The sequence below is a fragment of the Equus przewalskii genome, chromosome 9 (genome assembly GCF_037783145.1).
Source record: "Equus przewalskii isolate Varuska chromosome 9, EquPr2, whole genome shotgun sequence".
NCBI classification, from domain to species: Eukaryota; Metazoa; Chordata; class Mammalia; order Perissodactyla; family Equidae; genus Equus; species Equus przewalskii.
Genome location: NC_091839.1, coordinates 64486094 through 64507871, shown reverse-complemented (window position 1 = coordinate 64507871; position 21778 = coordinate 64486094). Strand labels below are relative to the sequence as shown.

At 38.4% G+C, this 21778-nt stretch overlaps 1 protein-coding gene across 8 annotated transcripts in view; it reads right to left on the bottom strand.

Moving 5' to 3' along the window:
• Positions 1–21778, bottom strand: part of DSE (dermatan sulfate epimerase) — a 72151-nt gene that overhangs the window by 26344 nt on the left and 24029 nt on the right. For 3 of the 8 annotated variants that reach the window (XM_008518179.2, XM_070556867.1, XM_070556866.1), the window contains exon 2: positions 19761–20229. In XM_008518179.2, coding sequence (XP_008516401.1) covers positions 19761–20176 — 416 coding nt within the window. In that variant the 5' untranslated portion in view covers positions 20177–20229. Of the gene's footprint in view, positions 1–12983; positions 13185–17725; positions 17843–19760; positions 20230–21778 lie in introns of those variants that run through there. The other 5 variants (XM_070556872.1, XM_070556871.1, XM_008518187.2 and 2 more) reach the window with 4 other exon arrangements.

Below are 21778 nucleotides of genomic sequence, written 5' to 3'. Positions count from 1 at the left end.
GATAAAGAAAATACACACACACATATACAATGGAATATTATTCAGTCATAAAAAGAAGGAAATCCTGTCATTTGCAACATCCTGGATGAACCTGGAGGGCATTACGCCAAGTGAAATAAGTCAGACAAAGAAAGACAAATACTGCATGGTATCACTTACATGTGGAATCTAAAAAAGAAAAAGGTCAAACTCACAGAAACAGAGTAGAATGGTTGTTGCCAGGGTGTACAGGGTGGGCGAAATAGGGAGAGGCTGGTAAAAGGATACAAACTTTCAGTTATAAGATGAATAAGGTCTGAGGATCTAATGTATAACATGGTGACTAGAGTTAATAATAGTGTATTGTATAATTGAGATTTGCTAAGAACTGAAGTGTTCTCATCAAAAAAAAAATGCATGAGGTGAAGAATGTGTTAATTAACTTGATGCCACGAATCCTTTTACAATGTTTTTGTATATCAAACTGTCATGTTGTACACTTTAAATATATTACAATCTTGTCAACTATACCTCAGTAAAGCTGAAAAAAGTTGAATGTGAAATAAAGCTTTAATTTTCAGATAAATAAAAGCAGGGAAAATCTGTTATCAGCAAACTTGTGCTACAGGAAATGCTAAAAGAATTCCTTTAGGCTGATGGAAATGATACCAAATGAAAGCCAGACTCTATACAAAGAATCAAGAATACCAAAAAAGGATAACTATGCGGGCAAATATAATAGGCTTTTTTCCTTCAATATTTATATTTACACATGTGTGTGCATATTCACTCATTCCAAACTTTTTAGAAAGTTTAATGTCTCCTTAAAGCAAATACAATAACAATGTATTGTGAGGTCTATAACAAACGTAGAAGTATAATATATGACAGGAGCAAGAAAGAAAAAGTGAGGAGTAGTAAACAGAATTATACTCTTATAAGATTTCTACATCTTTTCTGAAGTAGTATAATATGATTTTATATTGTAAATATTGTGATTCATAGCAACTGCTAGAATAACTCAAAGTGTAGATAAAAGCCAAGAGAAACAATAGAATGAAATACTAAAAAAAAATACTTGACTCACACAAAAGAGGACACGAGGGGGGAAAAAAGAACAAAAACAGAAGGGATAACTAGAAAACAAATACCAAGATAGTACATTTAAACCCAATCATCAATAATTACAATAAATGTAAATGGAGAAACCTACCACCTAAAGAGATTGCCAGACTGGATTTTTAAATAAAAGGAAAATGGAAATATGTTTACAGAGACATACTTTAAACATATAGACACAAACAGGTTTTAAGTAAAGGATGAGAAAAGATAAACCATGCAAAACTTTAAGAATAAAAATGCAAGAATGGTTATATTAATGTCAAATCAAATGGTTAAATTAACATCAAAGTTGGCTTCAAGATGGGGTATTACCAGAAAAACATATTTTATAATGAAAATGTGTCAATTCACCAAGAAAATATAACAATCCTAAAAGTTTATGCACCCTACTAAATTGAGCTTCAAAAACATATAAAGTTAAAATCATTGGCACTAAAGGGAGGAAAAGACAGCTCTGCAATTCTGATTGGAGATTTTAATACTCTTGTCCTCTAACCTGATCGAACAAGAAGACAAAAAATTAGTAAGGATATAAACAATCTGAACAGCACTATCAACCAACTTGACTTAACTGACCTTTATAAAACACTACATCTAACAACTGTAGAAAGAATATATGTTTTTTACGGGCACATGGAATATCCACCAAAATCTACTTAATGCTGGGCTATAAAACAAGTCTCAATAAATGTCAAAGGACTGAAATCTTTTTAGTATGCTTTTGCAACAAGGACATTAAATTAGTACTCAATAACAACATAGCTAGAAAAGTCAAATATATATAAAAGCAACACACTTCTAAGTAATCATGGGTCAAAAAAGAAATCACAGCAAAATTATAAATTACTGCAAGTAATAGTGAAAAACATAATATGTCTAAATTTGTGGGAGGCAGTTAATGCAGTCCTCAGAGGAAATTTTACGGCACAACAAGTTTTATATCAGAAAAGAAAAAGGTATAAAATCAACGATCTAAGTTTCCACCTTAAGATGCTAGAAAAAGAAGAGCAAATTAAATCCAATGTCAATAGTAGGAAACAAATAAAGACAAAAATCTATGAAATACAAAACAGACAAATAGTAAGAGAAAATCAACAAATGCAAAATTGTTTCTCTGAAAATACAAATAATGTTTGAATCTAGGAATTGAGTACATACGTAGATATTAACTACGTAGTTCTTTAACTTATATTCACGTTTGAAATTTTTCAAATTAAAAATTTCAGGAAAAAATGACAATTTATAAATGTTGGCTCTGACAGTAACTGACCAGTTATAATAATTGTTTGTACCTTTATATATTTATTTCCTAAAATTCAATATAAATTTTATAACGTGACATTAAAAACATGCTATCTGGGGCCGGCCTGGTAGTGCAGGGTCAAGTGCGCACATTCCACTTCGGCGGCCTGGGGTTCGCTGGTTCGGATCCTGGGTGCGGACGTGGCACCAGTTGGCAAGCTAGGCTGTGGTAGGTGTCCCACATATAAAGTAGAAGAAGACGGGCATGGATGTTAGCTCAGGCCTTGTCTTCCTCAGCAAAAAGAGGAGGATTGGCAGCAGATGTTAACTCAGGGCTAATCTTCCTCAAAAAAAATAAAACATGCTATTTCAAACATAACATGATACATAAAGAGTAAGTACTCTAGGACCAAGAATAAAGTTCTAAAGATTCTGACATCAAGGGTTTCCCAAGGAAAAAGGTTTAGCCAGATTGTTATCAACCTTACAGTGCACAGAACCCCCCAATACACACACACACACACAGAGTGGACAATCAGCTGTTTAGAATCTGTGGTAGGCAGAATAATGGTCCCCTCAAACATGTCCACGTCATAATTCCCAGAATCTATGAATATATTAACTTCCATGGCAAAAGGGACTTTGCAGAGGTAATTAAATTAAGGACCTTGTGGTGGGGGGTTATCCTAGATTATCTGGGTGAACCCAATCTAATCACATGTGTCCTTAAGAGCAAAGAATCTCTCCTTACTGTGGTCAGAGGGAGATGTGACTACAGAGCAAAAATTAGAGAGATACAACATTGCTGACTTTGAAGACAGAGGAAAGGAGCCCAAAGTAAAGGAATTTATGTGGCCTCTAGAAGTGGCAAAAAGTCAAGGAAATAAGCTCTGTCCTAGAGGCTCCTGAAAGGAATGCAGTCCTACTGATATCTTAATTTTAGCCCAGTGAGATTCATGTTAGACTGCTAACCTACAGATGTGTAAGGTAAGTCTGTGTTGTTTTAAGTCACTACGCTTGTGGTAATTTGTTAGAAAAACAATAGGAAACTAAATAAAACCCCACCCTTATGTATGAGTAGGCAGTCAATGACTATCGGACATTTAAGGAAATCCCACAGTAAGAAAAAAGAGGCCCAAATTAACAAAATGATAAATGCAGCTTGGGAGAAATTAAATCTTGCAGTTAGAAAAAAATTTCAAAACAAAAAGGATGTCTTGAAAATGAAAAACAAAATAGCAAGAAGACAAGCTCAATGGAAGGGCTGAAGGAAAACTGAAGAAATCTCAAGAAAGGAGAGGAATGAGACAATGAAATAGAAAATAGGAGAGAAAGGAAAAGAAAATTAGAGGACTGGCCCAAGAGATTGAAAATCTGAACAAGACGAGAACCAAAAGAAAAACAAAAAAGGGGAAGAAATCAAATATATCAAGAAAATTTCAGAGAACTACAGGGCACGAGTTTCCAGACTGAAAGAGTCCATCGAGTGAGTAAGATAAGACATGAATGAAAACAGACCGTCCCAAACCAAGACATGTCAGCCCAGAATTTCCTAACACTGGTGGCACAGAAAAGACTCTGAAAGCTTCTGAGAGAAAAATCAGATGTCATTCAGAGCATCAAGAATTAGAGTGGGATCAGACGTCTCAACAGCACAAGAATCCGGAAGACAACGGAGCAATGCCTCCAACACTCAGAGAGATGATTCCCAGACTAGAATTCCATACCCAGCCAAGCTACCATTTAAGCACAAGGGCAGAATAAACGCACAGAGACATCCAAGTTTTCAAAATTTACCTCTCAAGAACACTTTCTCTGGAAACCAGTGGAGAATTTCTCCACCCAAATTAGGATATAGACCAAAAAAGAAAACAACATGAGACTTGTAGCACAGGGGATCCAATACAAGACAGAGAAGGAGAACCAGTCAGCAGCTGTACCGCAGATCTAGATCACAGCACGTCACAAGGCTCTGGCGGTGACTTCCTCAAGAAGATGAATTGTTAAGAATAACGTCTTATTAAGAACTTCTGTGAATGGGTTGAGTGAAGACTTACATAACTGAGTGAGAGTCTGGTTGGTAATTACTGACAAATATATAGGAGACTAAGCAAATAAAACAAGAAAGCTGTTATTAATCCTAAAGAAAGTGAAAGTTGTATACAAATTGAAAAGTGATCATAGTTTATGATATGGTCCAGCTGTCAATAGCTTTTGCCTTGTTAAAATAGGCAAACACAACATTCATCTAATGAAAATTACGGCATGTCTACTTTGGAAGGATGGAGGGATAAGAAGCATACACATGTTGGTAGTGGATGGTATGTGCGAGAATGAAGGCTGCATCTACAAGCCAAGGAATGCCAAGGTGTGCCTACAGCCACTCAAAGCTAGGAGAGTGGTATGGGGCAGCTTCTCCCTCAGAGTCTCCAGAAGGAACCAACCCTGCTGACACCTTGATTTCAGACTTTCAGCCTCCAGAACTGTGAGAAAATCAATTTCTGTGTGTTTTAAGCCACCCAGTCTGTGGTGCTTTGTTATGGCTGCCCTAGGAATGAATACTCTGACCTTAAAGAATCTGACCTGCCATCGTTGCCATCTTGTACCCTCCCTCTTCCTGCCACTGCCTGAACATGCAGTTACTCCCATTTATTTTATTTATTTTTGAGGAAGATTAACCCTGAGCTAACATCTGCTGCCAATCCTCCTCTTTTTGCTGAGGAAGACTGGCCCTGAGCTAACATCCGTGCCCATCTTCCTCTACTTAATATGTGGGACTCCTGCCTCAGCATGGCTTGATAAGCAGTGTGTAGATCCACACCGGGGATCTGCACTGGCGAACCCAAGGCTGCCAAAGCGGAATGTGCAAACTTAACCGCTACACCACTGGGCCAGCCCCTACTCCCATTTATTTTAAAGGGCAATCTCTTAATATTCTGACAATACAACATGCAAAAGGGCAAAGAATTATCTGTGATAAAAAGTTTAAAAAGTGAAAGACACTTTAACAATGGCAAAAATTGTACTCAAATTGCTAAATCTTGCTGCCCTAATGGTAGAAAAATATGGAAACCAAAATGAGGCTAGGATACATGAAACAATATTTTACTTTCTCTTATGGTCTCCTCAGTCAGGTTTATATTTACCCAAGATTCCCACTTTTTAATGCTTTATCAAAATTTTTCTCTTCTACAATATGCCTTTTTTTTTTTTTTTTGAGAAAGATTAGCCCTGAGCTAACTACTGCCAATCTTCCTCTTTTTGCTGAGGAAGCCTGGCCCTGAGCTAACATCCATGCCCATCTTCCTCTATTTTTTATAAGTGGGATGCCTACCACAGCATGGCTTTTTGCCAAGCAGTGCGGTGTCCACACCCAGGATCCAAACCGGCAAACCCTGGGCCGCCAGGAAGCGGAACGTGCAAACTTAACTGCTGTGCCATTGGGCCAGCCCGCCTTTTAAAGGTTTTGCTGATATTGCCTGTTTAAAGCAGTGAATGAACTGTGGCTGATTTTGTCCTGGGGACCAATAGGAAATAATGTGCTGAAGAATTCATTCCACTCAGCCCTGGAAACCTGAAATGCAATCGTTAATCACAGACTTGCACTGTTTCCTAATGAAAAAAAGATGCGTCCTAATATATTTTAGGACCAAGTACTCTAAACATTAGAATTATGGAATAAAGAGGCCACCTCAAAGAGAAGCAGTCCCGTAACTGGTGATGTTCAAGAAGGGGCATATTAAGAAGGGATTCGCTGAAAGGGAATCACGTGTTTATCACAATGTTAGGCAGAGTTCTCAAATTATAAATCACAAGTATTAATAGATTGTGAAATGAACAGAGCAGGTTACAACCAGCATATTTTTAGTGGAATTTAATGGAATGAACTAGAATAGAAAATAATAGAGTGCAAAGCACGACTTAAATACAAGGGCTGATTCGTGCAACTTTTACTTATATATTTACACATGTAGCGTTAAAGTTGTGGGTATATAGGGTTGTGATGTACACTTTGTTTCTTACTGTGGGTCACAGTCAAAGAGAGTTGAAAACCACTGTTTTAGAGGGTAAATGTGACACCAAACAAGCAGCCCATCGGATACCTCCTGCAGGCAGAGAGGAGCCAGGTCCAGGGCCTGCTTCAGTGCATGGAACAGGGTTGAGACCCGGGCTGCCCAGAGCACTTTCCCACACAGGGTCTGGAGCCAGCACTGAGGGAAACTCCCACTGTGAGGTCATCAGGAAGGAACCCAGCACACCAGAGAAGTTCAGAATGTTCAAAGTAGAGGGCAGAAGGTACGGTATGACGGAGGCAGATGTGGGACATCAAATGGGCCCAGGCAGTCAAGTCAGGGGCGAAAAGTAATTTACCACTGTGCAGAAAAACAAGAAAACATCTCTCATGCCCCCTCAAAACCATTTTGTTTGGCTTTGAGGCCAATTACATTCAAGAGAGATAATGAAATAATGCCTATGAACGGCACCCTGTACCGGTAATGTTTATCTTACTTCATGTCCTGGGGTCACAGTTTCATAGAGTACTTTTTAAAAAGTAATTTGGCAGGAAAATGGAAAAAGTCATTTTACGATTATTCTTTGTGAATCACCAAAAATTTGGAGGATGTGCTATCTCATATGTTGCCACAAAACAGAACTAGTGAATAAACTAAATCATGAGCCAAACTTGTTAGCTATCTTCAACATGCCGTGGGCTTTAAGCACTCCCAAGTTTCAGATCTAGAGTTATCTGTCACATTGAAAATAGAAGTTGACCCCACCCCAAAGGCTGAATGTGACCACATTCTTTCCCTCTTCTTGGACCAAGTGACAAGCCACAGCAGAAAAGCAGAGAGCAACAGATTCAAACTGGATTCAGGAATACTTCAAAATCTTTCCCATGACAGCAGCCTCTCCAAAGAAAGCAAAATAGTAAATTCCATGTCATTTTTCAAAATTATGGCCAGAAGTTTAGGGCAGGATGATACTAAGTTAATATAAAGTTGTAGCAATACATGTGGATTTATTCTTATCTCTTCCTTTCCTCAGATTTTTTCTTGTAATAGTGAATTTACTGTACACAAATCACAGAAATGAACTAAAATTGCTCACTACATTGTTACAAGCCCAAATCGCTATCCATGTTTCATCCAGAATCTTTTTCCTTTTCCTTTTTTTTCATTTCAGAAGAAACAGAAAAATTCACTCAAGTTGATGCTTTTCTCCGGGAATGCCACCTGTGCAATGTTTCATTTTTGGCTTCAACTCCAGAAAGTGATTTGAGGACACCCATTGGCTGTAATGCTCTACCAGCATCTTAACTTTTCATTCTTCTGGTTGTTATTCATTTATTTATTGTAGTAGGCCTACTTTAATTAAAGCTGACCTTCCTTGAACTCTCCTTCTACAATTTTCTATCATCAACAGAAACTGTGCATGTTGTACTTGAACGCATATTTTATATTGGCTAAACATTTTTCTTGTGGAGATAACATTTTTTTTTTAAAGTCACAACACACTACTGCCAAATAGGAAGTAGCTATAAATAATGCTTGAGATGTGAACGTGACATCTCCTCTTGGGTCCACAGGCACTTCAAACTAGGTATATCCCAAACCAAAACCTTTATTAGCGTTTCTAACAGTTTCAAGTGTTAACAGTCTCACTGAAAGTTCCCACCACCCTCTCAGCATCCCATAATGAAATTTCTTTGTCCTCTTTTCTTCAAATACAATGGTCAAGTCTTAATACATGCTAATTCTTAAACCTTTTTGGAACCTATCATTTCTTTCCACTCTCAGAGCCCCTATTCCAGGCTCTCATCTGGATAAACACAAAAGGTCTAACTGGTCTTCCTGGTTTGACCTTCACAGTCTACTCTCCACATGTGGTCAGAGATTCTTCCAAAAACACAAATCTGTCACATGGAGAAACCAGCAGCCATTTTATGTCTCCTGATGAGAGAATAGCCACCACCTACGCTTGTGTCAAAGTGATCAAAACAGAATTGGATAAAGCCTTGGCATCCAGCTGTCAGTCTGCAGGAAACACTAAGGATGGAGGAACTCACAGGGCTGTACCTTGAACACGCAATCAGCAACATCCAGACTGTGGCAAGCTGCACAGGTCAAAGGGCCCAGTTTCTTCCATAGATAAATTGTAACGAAAATACAGAGATGGAGGGGAAACCACAGATAAAAAAGACTTAAAAGATATTTTAAAAAATGAGCAAAACTAAACTTGTGCCTGGGACGCACACCTGAATGAACTATAAAGAAACACAAGAATGTGATGACTGTGGAAGCCAGGGTATTCTTTGTGGGGACAGAGGGAGCTGTGATTGGGACAGGGCCTGCGGAGGGGCTACTCAGGGTGGTGGCTGGCAAAGTTCTATTTCTTGATCTGTGCTGTGGTTACCAGGGCATTTGCTTTAAAATACTCTACTAGGCTACACATTTCTTCATATAGTGTTCTACTTTTATTTTACAATGCAAAAGTTAAAAAGCCACACACACACAAATCTGATCATGTCACCGCCCTGTTAAAACCCTTCAACAGCCTCCCAATGCTTGTGATAAAAGTCCAAGCTCCTTCACATGGTGGACAAGGCCTTGCAGCACTGGGATCTCTACTCAAAGCCTCAACGCTTGCTAGTCTCCTCCCTACGCTAAATTTTCAGTTCCTCAAAAGCACTCTGCTTTCTTACGTCACAGCCTCTGAACATCAGTTACTTCTGCTCGGAACAAACACACTCTTTCCCCTTCGCTTGGCTGATTCCTATTTGTCCTTCAGGCCTCAATAGGGATAGCCCTCTCTGATGCTCCAATGTTGGGCAAAGTACCCTACCCCTCTGTCTTCCCATTACACACTGTGCTTTCCCAATCACAGCATTTATTGTTGGCATTGTCTATTAGTTCATATGTTCCATGTATCAACAACTCCAGCCAAGTAGTATAACTTGTCCTCGAATTTTCATATCCCCAATACCTAGCAAAATGCCTAGGACAGAGTGAGTACACAATAAATTTACATAAAACAAATAGGTGCATGGGGCCGGCCTGGTGGTTCGTGTGCTGTGCTTCGGCGGCCCAGGGTTCACAGGTTCAGATCCTGGGTGCAGACGTTGCACTCCTCTTCAAGCCATGCTGTGGCAGCATTCCACATAAAATGGAGGAAGATTGGCACAGACGTTAGCTCAGCGTCAATCTTCCTCACACACACAAAAAGAGCATACATTTATTTGTAAATGAAAAATCGCCTTTGTTGCATCAATTTATATGAACACAAAATATAAGAAAAGTAATAAAGATAACCATAAGAGCTAATATCTTATGCCAATCACTGTTTCATTAACTCACTTAATCCTCCAAACATTATGAGGCAGGTATTATATTTATCACCAATTTACGGATGAAGAAACTGAGTCATGGAGAAGGCAAGTAACATGTTCCAGGTCACACAGCTCATAAATGGGGTTAGAACACAGGCATTCTGGCTCCATAGTCCTTGCTCTTAGTTCCAATGAAGTATCACCTCCCACCACCTAACATCGCTATCATTCATTTTAAAGACTGAAGCAGGTGGCTTTAAAGTGAATAAAAACAAAATTCTATTGAAGTTACCTGAGAAGGAGCACCCATGAATATTACATACATGTTGAGATGATGGATGCCAAAATTCAAGGGATTAGGGAGGAGAAACTACCAGGTGCAGGAGGAGCACTTCAAAGAGCGGGTAATCCAAGAACCTCTGGTAAACTAGGCATGGAGATGTCAAATCCTGACATACCTCCTCCCAGCCTCCAAGTGGGCCAAAGGTATAATACCAATGCGATTACAGGCTAAAACAGGCAGGTCTTCAGAGTCAAAGTGAGCATCCACAGTGTACAAGGAACTCATTGGATTCAAAGTTGTATACAGATCCAGGACTTCCACTCTTTGTAAGCTTAACCTCTCAGTCAAAATAAGACCATTCGTTCATTCAGTATGACTTATGAGTGACTTGGTGGCCTGTACACCATATTTGGCTCTCAGGACACAAAATTAAACATGATGATGGTGCTACCCTCAGTAAGCTTATGTGCCAGTGGGAGAGGCAAACAAATAAACCAAGAATTACAGTGGAGGCCAAACATCTTGTAAGAGTTTTGCTTGGGTTCCTTGGTGTGTCTGAATCACATTGGCCAGGGCAGGGGTACAGGCTGGAGTCCAGGAGGGTTCTACAAAGAAGTTTCTTTGGGGCTGCATCTTGAAGACACACTTCTGATCAGAGAACCAGGGAAGTAACTCTGGTACTACTGCAAACCAGTGAGTCCCAAGAAAAAGAATAACTATGGGACTTGACAGGGATGAGGAGCTAGAGAAGGTGTTATAGGAGAAGTTAAACTGATCCTAAGTCTGGGTAGTGTTGGAGGAAAAGGAGGAAGAAAAGAGAGGAATCAGTCCAGGATCCTTGCAGGTAGAAAGGCCAGCTCAGAGCTGCTCTTTAACTTACTGCCACCAGACTCAGGGCAGAGTTGAAAACGCCAGTACACATGGCCCAAGGGGACCACTGGGGAGATACACGTCAATGCCTGTCACTGAAAAGCTTAAAAGACTAAAATCACAACAGTCTTGGAAAATAAAGACATTAAAAAATCTGTAAGCTCTGGATAGGGACACGTTTTATGGTGACAGGGATGACAGGCTGACGTTATTTTTTTTTTTTTTACCACCTAAAGATACGTTTTCCTGAAGTGCTCACCCACATTCAACAATGACACAAACAGCAGCAAAATGCATTCACAGAGTAGCAAGAGTGAAGACCTGAAGATCAGGGAAGGAGGAGAAAAATGGCTAGGGGTGAAGAGTGTAGCAGCAGCAGTGCAAAAGCCACAGAACAGGTGAAAGTGGAAGAGAGGGAACATGTAAGAATGAACAGAAATGCTCAGGAGGTCCTAAAAATGATCATAATAAATATATACCAAGAGATTTGCCAAGGGTATCTACAAGCCCTTGTAATGATAACAGGGGCAGAGGGCTTTGAAAGTCATCTATCCACACAGCTGGTGATCTCAACAGAGACAAAGTGAGACAGATAAAGTGGAGAGAAGAAACAGTGACACAAAATGACATGTAAAAACGTGAACTATCCTCTCTCTCCTATATTCCGTATCTCAGCTGGGCATCACTGTGCAGCCATTCATCCAAGACGAAAACCAAGCACCATTCTTTACACCCCCCTTTCCCGTACTATTAAATTTCAGCATGCTTCCAGATCACACAGTAACTTGTTAAAAGGGCAGGTTCTTTGGCCTACTCCAAGAAAGGTGATTCACTGAGTCTGGGTAGGGCCCAGAACTCTAGCTTTTTAAGAATACCTATATGATTTTGATGAAAAAAATCACACCTTGAGAAAGTGTCCCATATCTAATCAATGTCAGTGTAGATTCTCTGTCCTAAAGGTCTCTTAAATCCATTCCTTCTTCTCCTCACCCTCACTGTCTTAGCTGTGGTCTCACTTCCTTCCTAGACTACTATTATAAACTTCTACCTAGCCCCCCTCCTCCTGATTTCTCCCCGCCAAGCCGTCCCACACACAAAGTTTCTAAACCCCAGGCTTATGTGGGATAAGCAATGATCTGGCCCCTGACTCTGTCTCCTCCTGCTGTCCTAAGCCAGCTTGTTGACACTGGAAAGGAAAAGGAAAGAGAGATGAGAGAGACTGTGTTAAGTATGGCTAAAATGTGCTCCTTTCATGGATATGGCAGAAGGAGATGAAGAAGTAAAAAGCCATTCTGACGGTAACTGAGGTAAAGTGAGCTATCCAGCTTTATGGAAGACTCCACAGGCATACTCATGTCATTATTGCTCTCTACTAGTTATAAATCTCTATAGAGCATTAGTAAGAACTTAATGTCCACAAGACCCTACGTCTTAAGCGGCGTTAGAACTGAATAGTTATTTCACATAATAGATAAAGCCAACTTATAAACAATGATTTTTGAAGCATTATTGAAATAGGATACAGGATATATATGTAGCACTTGCCAACTAACATTTTCCCTCAAGACATGGAGCAAGGAATGCACAAAATTTAAAGATCATGCTTGGCAAGTTTTTAATAGAAAAATTTAAGAGCCAGATTGTAAAACTGTGTGGAACTTAATACATTCATGTTCTTTGTTTGTATATATGGGGTGCAGGGCAGTGACTTAGAGCCCCATCAAAAGTAGGGTGAGGATTCCTCTGGCCTTAAGCTCAGCTCCCTCTGGCAATTCCAAAGCCCATGTTGCATTTAAAAAGGCAACAAAGGACACTAAAAGGGTGGGAGGTAGGAGACAGCAAGTCACTTATCATGGATACAGTTGAGGGCCTCACTCACCGTGGAGACAAGCTGAAGGTCTTACTCATCATGGAGATAAGTTGAGGGCTGTACCAATACTGAATCCTAGAGTCAAACAACAAACAGATCCCACAAAGAAAACTAACTCTGGATTTCTTTTAATTGTGTATGATGACAGCTGTTATAAAATATCCTAAATTTGTTGTTAGAAAGAAGCATTATTAAAACTATCTTATCCTCACTTGCATTTGAAATAGATGGAGAACCATTTACTTGTCATGTATTGAAAAATCACATTCCAAATGAGATGCTCAGCTAACCTGCGCATCTGACCTCGCCTCTCTCTGAGCAAATCTTCACATGCTTCCTCTTGCCACGGTCATCTGACCTTGATTCTTGCCTAACATCTTCATTTGGAACAATGCTGGCAACAACCTGCTAATTAAATGATGCTCCAGAAGGGAATTCCCAATGGCCAGGTTCCTTGTAGTCATCAATTTTAGCCTTCTATTTCCAAGGATCTGAAATGGGTAAAGGGGGATAATTTTCTTTCAGTTATAGAATGAAAGGAACAGAGAAAAAGACAAGCAGAAAGAGAGAGGGAAGGGAAAGAGCAAAAGGAAGAAAAAACATGAATGAGAAAAAACCCCAGAAATTTGGGGCTGGGTTTTTTGAGAGCCCAGCCGTTGTTTCCTTGAGTCCACTGGATTTGTTTCCTTGAATCCAATGCATTCCAGGTGCATTCTGGGCTAAGCCTGCCAGTCCTTACCACTGTAAGGTCATGAGGAAAACCTGATCTTTTTACTCACAATGCTGTGGCTCCACATGTTGGGGCCCAGCTATATCCTTCCCCACTTTGATCCCCAGCCTTAACATGCAAGGTAGAAAAGTAAAAAGCCTGTGAAACAGCTGTAGGGAATTGCATTTGGAGCATAGCAGGCTTTGCTGAGAGAGACAGGCACCCCCTGTCTCCATTTTGGAATGTACAGGAATGAAACTGATCGGTTCATTTCAATATGCCACAGGCTTTTCTTTCCTTTTCCTTTTTTTCCTCTTTATTTTACTTTATTATTTTATTATATTTTATTTTGCAAATACTTCCTCAGATGTCACTCTCCAGAAGTTTGCAATCTACAGGCAAGGATTTAATACATTCTGTTGTGAATAGAATTACAATTACTTCTCTGTCCAAAAGTTCAACTTTCTTTGTTTCCCTCACAGTTCTGATTTCCTGTAGCTAACTGGCTCCAAAGCAAGAGTGAAGTAATTTCTTTCCTCTGTGATTTATTTTCTGACGATAAGTAAGCAAAAAATCCTATAAAGAAAGGAGGAAAGAATGATTCGCAAGGAATACTTCTCAAAAACACACCTCCAGAGTGACAGAGTAGGTAAAATGGAGTACTGTGTATCAAGAAAGTTAAGAATAAAGCTACATATTCATAACTATTTCTGTGTAATAATAGTAAACTTTTTAGTAAAACTATGCATCAGGTACACAATGCTAAGAGCTTCACATGCCTTATCTCATTTAATCATTGGAACAAGCTTGCTTGCATGGGAAGAACTGTCCACAATTTAAAGATGAAGAAACTGAGGTTTACAGAGGCTAAGGAACCTGCCAAAGGACACATAGCTAATACAACGGCACAGTCAAGATGCAGGCGCAGCTCTGCCTCTGAAGACCGCTATGCTAGGCCCGTTCCCCAGGGTTTACAACGCTTAGACAAAAGCCTCAAAAAGCCCGTTGCTCAGAAAGGTGCATGGGATAACTACATGCCATCAACGAGAGCTTGAATAACAAATCCTTTCTGTTACAATCCTGTCTTAAGTCTCTTTTAAGTGCATTTATCTCTTCATATTATTAAGTAAAATATAGTCAACTGCATCTTTCTTCAATGTTTCCAATAATCATTGAATGAGTTTTTCATTTTCTTTGAGCTACAGAAGATCACTGTAAGAACTTGCAGAGGAGTGTAATGCCAAGGTCACCAACCCATCTATCCCGAGCTCCAGTGAGCTACACATGTATGGGGAGGCCGCCTGATAGATAAGCAGTCATCTCATTTTTCTACATATACAAAATTCTACTGAAAGATTAAGCTAGACTAGGAAAAAACATGTGGCCTGGGGCTAAGCCATATGTGCATCCCCTCTACCTCCACCCCAGTTTTAGTGAACCTCACTTTGGAGTTCCTGCATCCAGGGATGCTCCAGTATTCATTCACTCATTCCACAGAAATGTACTTGATGCTGTGCTAAGTGCTGGTTGGATACGCACATGAGCGAAACAGACATGGTCCAGCTCTCAGTCTAGTCTGGATAAAAAAACAGCACTGTGCAACTCCTCACACATTCACTGTAAGGCTGTTCATGAGTATCGTGAAGGTTCTTCATGAAAACTCCAGGAGAAATTTCTTTCTGATCCTTGGGTCAAGAGTAGTAGCTTGACAGAGTAACTGATCTGTATTAATCACATGGACATGGTATACTTCCAAATGGACTGAGACTACTTTCTTTGCTATGAAAAAAGCCCAGGCCCACTTGTGGCCGGCTCATGGAAGATGCATTTCAGCAGCTGTCCCATTCCTAGACCAGGTGGTGCCCCCAACCTTTTCTTCCAATCTTTACTTTCTCAACTAATTCTAATTTGAATCTTGTATTTTATGTTTCCTTAACCTTTTGGGGGAAAGGTATAGTAGAATTAAGTATAAATAAATAAAAATATACATATGTATTATGAAAATTTTAGGAAAGTAGAGTAATATGTGCTGACACCAAAAACTCATCCTAAAAGTTGACTTTTTGGAAATCTTTTAAATCTCTACTAAGAACTGCTTTTGTTATTTTCCTACCTTAAAGTTTAAGCTCTTGAGGAAAAAAAAAAACTGATGAACTTTTAGTTATTTGAGTTCCAATTGTGTTCTTTTATTTTTTCTTAACTATGTAAGGATTCAATGCAGAAAGCAACCATTTATAAATGAGAATACTCCCATGTGCCAACTGGTATACACGGAAATTGCTCTAGTGACTAGGTGATATTATATAAAAAATGAATACACTTTAAGTGCAATAAAATGCATTTGCTATTGTTACGATCCCTAGATTGATGATCTCAGCTCATTAAACCTTCTTAAAGTGGTTGTATATTAAGTTCTAATCAAGCTTTTATACACCAGAGAGCCAACTGCAACCCAAATCCTAGCTCATTTGGAAGATGAGCTCCATAGGGGAAAAAAGGCTTAATTCAAAGGTCAAAAACACTATTGGTGATGTTAAAAATAATTTACCATTTTATACATATAGATTAAAAAACATCTTTTGAAATTTGATTTTTAGAACTAAGTTACAAAAGAAGCTTAAATGACTCTGCTACTTTTACTGTCATGAAGAATGTATGAGCATTAACAGAAAGGAGAAGAACAAAGGAGAGAGAGCTTCTGAGAGAGGATGCGGCATTTCTGCAAAGGCAGATACAGCACATAGAGATGTCTCATCTTTCTGTGGTACCCAACCGTCTAGGCACTAGGAAACACACAATTACAACGCAAAAAGCAGAAAGGAGCTTTGCATGTCACTGTTTTTCAATCAGCACCATCAACATTATCTATCACATCCCCTTTCTACTTTGTAGTATGTTTTATCAGACAGACACATTACAAGATCAGTAGAATTAGATAATATTTTCAAATTAACTTTTCTTTTACAACGGCTCAAGATTCTTAAATAAGTGAACCTATAGATGTGATCTTTTAGTTATTTGTTTATAAAGTACTCAAATGAAATGAACCACATTAATAAATTTGTATGCATCTATATCTCAGAGTACATCTTTTTAACACCAGACAAAAGGCACATCACTTTTACTTTCCCCTAAGGATTCTCCACTGGTGTTATCATCAGATTCTTGAATGCATAAAAAAGGGCCCAGGGAGCGTCACTGAAAGTTTGGAACAAAGACGAAAGTAAAATTTTACGAGTTAAACAGATGTTCTACTTTTCAGAACAATTTGAACAAAGATGAGTAAAACCTCCAAATAAATTCCAAACAAATACTATTTCCTTAGAGCCTACATATACGAAATTATAAAGCAGAGTTAAAGTACTAGGTAAGTAGTAATGGTAACTATCATTATTCTTACTTATTGAAGACTGACTGTGTAACAGGAACTGTGCTAAGCACTTTACATAATCTCATGGGATCCTCCTAACAACCCCATGTGGTAGATCCTGCTGTGATTGTCTCTTTACACTTCAAGATGCTAAGGCTCAGACAAGTTAAGTAAATTAGCCTGAAGTGACACAGATGAACAGTGGGGAGGAGGGAGTCAAATCCACACAGTGTGACTCCAGAGGTGGCGCTTTTCTAGTGCACCAGAGAGGAGCATGATACAAACCTTTAAGTTAGTCATAAACAAAAACTAATGAAACTCCTCGTTAAGCAATCCTTACACTCATTTCTGAGCTGAGGACATATCTCTAGCTGAGGTCTCAAACATCCAATGTTTGCACCCCTTACCCCAGGTGCAAATTATAAAATTACTGGGCTATTTCATCTTTGAATTCCCAGCACAGTGCATGACACACAATAGATGCTCAATAAATGTTTGTTGATTGAATAAGTGAATGAACACAATCTAGTCATTGGTTTTCAAAAGAGTAGAAATACTCTTCAAGGAAAATAGCAAATGTATCAGTCTAATGAAGCCACTAAGGGGAGCTTTTTTTTAAAAATTCCATCATATTAATTATTGACCTCTTTTGTAAATAAAAGTTAGTCTTTTTTTTCCTCTGAAACCAAATATAGGTGAACTATATCCTAAGACAATGACAACACCCACAATATACTTCCTTGTGCGTAGTGGGGACATACAATTTAGCTAATTTAAACAGAGATGGTTGAACTATAATGACATTTAACAGTATTTTAAGTTGTCAAAAAGTGATTATGTTCAACTACAAATCTAAATGAAAATTAAGAGTCTAGGAGTTGGGTGTGGTAGCTTTTAAAAAGCTAAAATTTCCATAAAATCATTAAAAAGCACAGCCCAGAAACAGTACTTGCCAAGACAAAATGTTCTAGAAGCTCAACTTTTTATGCTGGGATCACTTCTGGAACTAGAAACCAGATGTAAAGGTAAACTCTTAATTTCTGACCTTCAACCTTCTAGAAGGTCAAGAGAAAGAAGTTACTGTTCAGCTCTATGATGTCACAAACTGGCTTTTGGGTTACTGGATAATGACATAGAGTTATACCTATTTTCACCAATATTGCCATGAATAAAGCACTAGTCCCCCCATAAATTTATAAACATCTCCAATAACCAGTAAATATAAACTTGTAGAAACTATATGAAAATTAATCATTTTTATTTGAAGTTATTTATTTTCCTTCTTTTATCATAGGAGTCTAATTCTCTCTAATGACAGCATTATTCAAGTTGGTATTTATATGCCTGAATGTTTTATACTGTAACAATACAATTATACTAGTCCTATGCAATTCTCTTAATGTCATTGTATTTGCGCTTAAAAAATCTTCTTGAAAAAATGGTACTTCACAGTCAGCAACTCTTTTATGAGGTGAAATAGATGGCTTTTTACAGTAACTATCACTCTGGAACATTTTCATCAGTGTCTTAACCTGTCAAATTTCACTTATCTACCTAAAACAGAAAGGACTTTAAAAGAAAAAGTACTCTTATAGACAACAAAGATTTTTTTCTAAATAAAGTAAATATGGTTGCCATTTTTAACTAGTTGCACAATGTCAAATGAGCAATTGTAACACTTGATAAGAGAGTCTAGTAGTTTAAATATCAAAGAAATTTTCCATCCATCTTTTCTTTCTTAGTGTCAGGAATAAAATAAGATCAATTACAGTCAGTCAGAAACTACTGCATACATGTTTCGGCTTTGAAACAAACAAAATAAAAAGGCTTTTTTCAGCCTAAAATATTGTAAGCTTCAAAATGGTTATACATACCTAACAACAAGCCTTAAAAATCAGCTCCGATATGGACTCAATGTCAACTTTTTCATAAAGAAATTCCAGAAAATCCTTCAAACTCTATAAGCAAACAGTATTCTTTACCATATCAGCAGAAATTTAGGAAGAATTAAATTTCTTTACCATATTGGCAGAATTCAGGAAGCTTATAAACTACCATTCTTCACCCCCATGATACGTGACATGTAATTCATGCAAGATGTGATTCGTCATAGCATTAAATGCATTCACTGATTTTTCTAAGCATTTAAAAATGAGTTCCCTCTAGCCCTATGACATGTAGCAGCATACGTAATTTTAAAAGGATATTTCATATAGTTTGTAATTGTTTTTAGTGCAACAGAACCATGAATGTGTATTAAAACACATTTAAGTAAGAATACCCATGGGATCTCTAGTTTAATCAATGCATCCCATATGTTTTTGGAAGCAGGTAGACACATTCATTATAAACAAAATAAATTTAAACTAAGCAAAAAAAAAAAGACAGGAAATTTGTTCTCAAATCTTGAACTCCTGAAAGTAAATTATTACACAATTAGAATTCCTCACACAATTACAACACTGGTTTTCCAATAGGTTTGGGCAATTTGCTGGTTATTGGCTAGGCTTTGGTTTGTAAATTGCAAGTTAATCATATCATTTACTTTTAGCTCCTTATTGTCATAAAACACAAATAAATCAACTGATTGAAATCTCTTCCTAGAAAAAGGTTTTAGCCACTTGGAGCTCAGTCAGAACCTAACTCCAGGTGATGGTAATATATCATTCTTAAGGGGAGAAGAATTCTCAACAATTAAAATGATACTATTTACTCAGTTCAGCAAATTACTTTTTCTTTGGTTAAGCTGTATCTAAATATTTTCCTTCTAACTTTAAACAAGGAAGTTACTGCGTCTTTTGAAACTACGGACCATTCATAAGCCAGCGGTAAGGCAAATAGCAACCCCTCTCCTTCACTCTCGCCGGCACTTGCGCGCGCACACATACAAGTATATGAAAAACTGGCCTCTGAGATTTCGTCTGGATGCAAATTCGTTTCTATAAATTACAGAGTTAATACAGTAAGAAGAAAAAGACAAAAATCTACCAACTAGGCTGAGCTGCCATCCTCTCCATGTAGTCTTTGGCCATGTCTCGGGCTTCAATGTTCTCAGGATACAGCACACAGAACATCGCCAAGGCACCCAAGTTGTTGCCGTAAATTTCATTCCAGCGGGCGCTGTACTCCTTGGGATCCCAGGGAGGGAGGTACTCCAAGGGGCTGGACAGCATGGTGTGCACCGCCTCCGTGAGCCGGGCGGCAATGTGCTCGTGCGAGCTGGCGGCCCTGAGCTGGAGCTCCGCCACCTCCGCCCTGGAGAAGTACAGCATCGGGTGGCTGTCATAGTTGGCGTTGGTGAAGGGAATCATGACTTCTGGGTTCTCGTCAGAGATGTAGGCTGATACAAAGCAAAACAAATATATGAAAAACACACTGGGAGCCCCCCGTGTGTGAGTCTTCATCGTGGCATCAGATCTCCAAATCTCCAAGGCAGCCAAACCATCTTCGAAAGATCCTATAGGAGGAAAAAAAAAAAAAAAAAAAAAGGATATGTCAACCAAGGGAACGTGCAAAAGTAGAAAACATATGGTAGGCAGTGACCTCCCTTATAGGAAAAGGCTTAAATATTGAAAAATACAGCTTATGAACTTAGATTTTTTCAAAATACAACAAAAATTTGAACTAGGAAGAAACTTACTAAAACCTCAAAATTTAATTAATTGACTGATTAAGTAAACATCATACATCAGACACAAACTCATTGTGGAAAACAGAACTTCAGACTTGGGGAAACAGTGTAACATTTGCTCAAGTAGGCCCTGGGCTGCCTTCTCACATTTTTATCATGCAAAAATGTTTAGATTTTATTTTTTTTGACTTTTTAGTCGTTAGGTATTTTTTAGACATTACTATAAAAACCACAATAACCAAAAGCTGGTGGTGAAATGTCATCCGGGAATCTGAATGGATATTAGGGGAAAAAAAGAAAATCCTGTCTTTTAAACAACTAACTGTTCGCTGCTTCCTAGCATTCTACATTCTGACCCAGAGGTTAGGATCAATACATCCATAAGAAATTAAGCGAACAAAATACTATGAATAAGGCTAAACATCCTCTTTGTGTCAGCAGAAGGTGGGGCAGAGAAGACAAAAGCAGAATAAACATCTGCCAAGCCCATGGGTTCCCTGGGCTGACATCAGCAAGTGTCCAGTGAAAGATCAGCCACGGCTGCTGGAACGAGAAACTGACATGCCTTCATTCAGAAAATAAAATCCCCGAATCAAAAGGCTGAAATAACACATGTGCATTTTCCCCTTATTATTTGAAACTACTGTCTAGTTTTTCATTTTGCATAAGGGATTTTGGTGTCACTCAGTAAGTTAGACATTCAAACCAACCTCACATATTTTCTTAACTACTTAACTTTCTCAAAAATCCTTTTTTCAGTGGCAGCTTTGCTCACAGGTTAAAAAGAACGTCTTTCAAATGTAGGAACATTAAAAAAAAACCAAAAACCACAGCCTAGTCTATGTCCCACATCTGGGATAAAGCAGGCATAAAATCCCCCAGAGGGAAGTCAGGGAATTCTTAAAATTCTTCAGAGGGGAAAGGTTATAGAAAGCAGACCAGAAAAAGACAGTTTTATGTAAATAATGAACAGTAGTTTTCAATTATTAAAGGGAGAAATGAAGGAGAAAAATCAACCTCCCCAGCTGAACACGAACTATTTTTCCAAGGAAAAAACTGTCTCATCACATTCAGAAGAAAGAAAACTAAGGATGTAACACACATTGGAGATCAATCCATTCTCAACTTGTGGGATCTCCAAGAAAAAGGCAATATGGCATCACTTGTGGATGCTGCCATAAATTCTTGTATTCTTTAGATTTCTGAATGTGCTTTAGACTATATATATGAAACTCCATGGCAGCCACTTTTCAAGCATTTTACATTTACTTCAAGGGTAGAACTTATGATGAGTAAAAATAATTAGTGTAGCTATGCTAAATAAAATAGAAATAACTCTTGGACTGTACCCGTATTATGTCTAGCACCCAAAGCT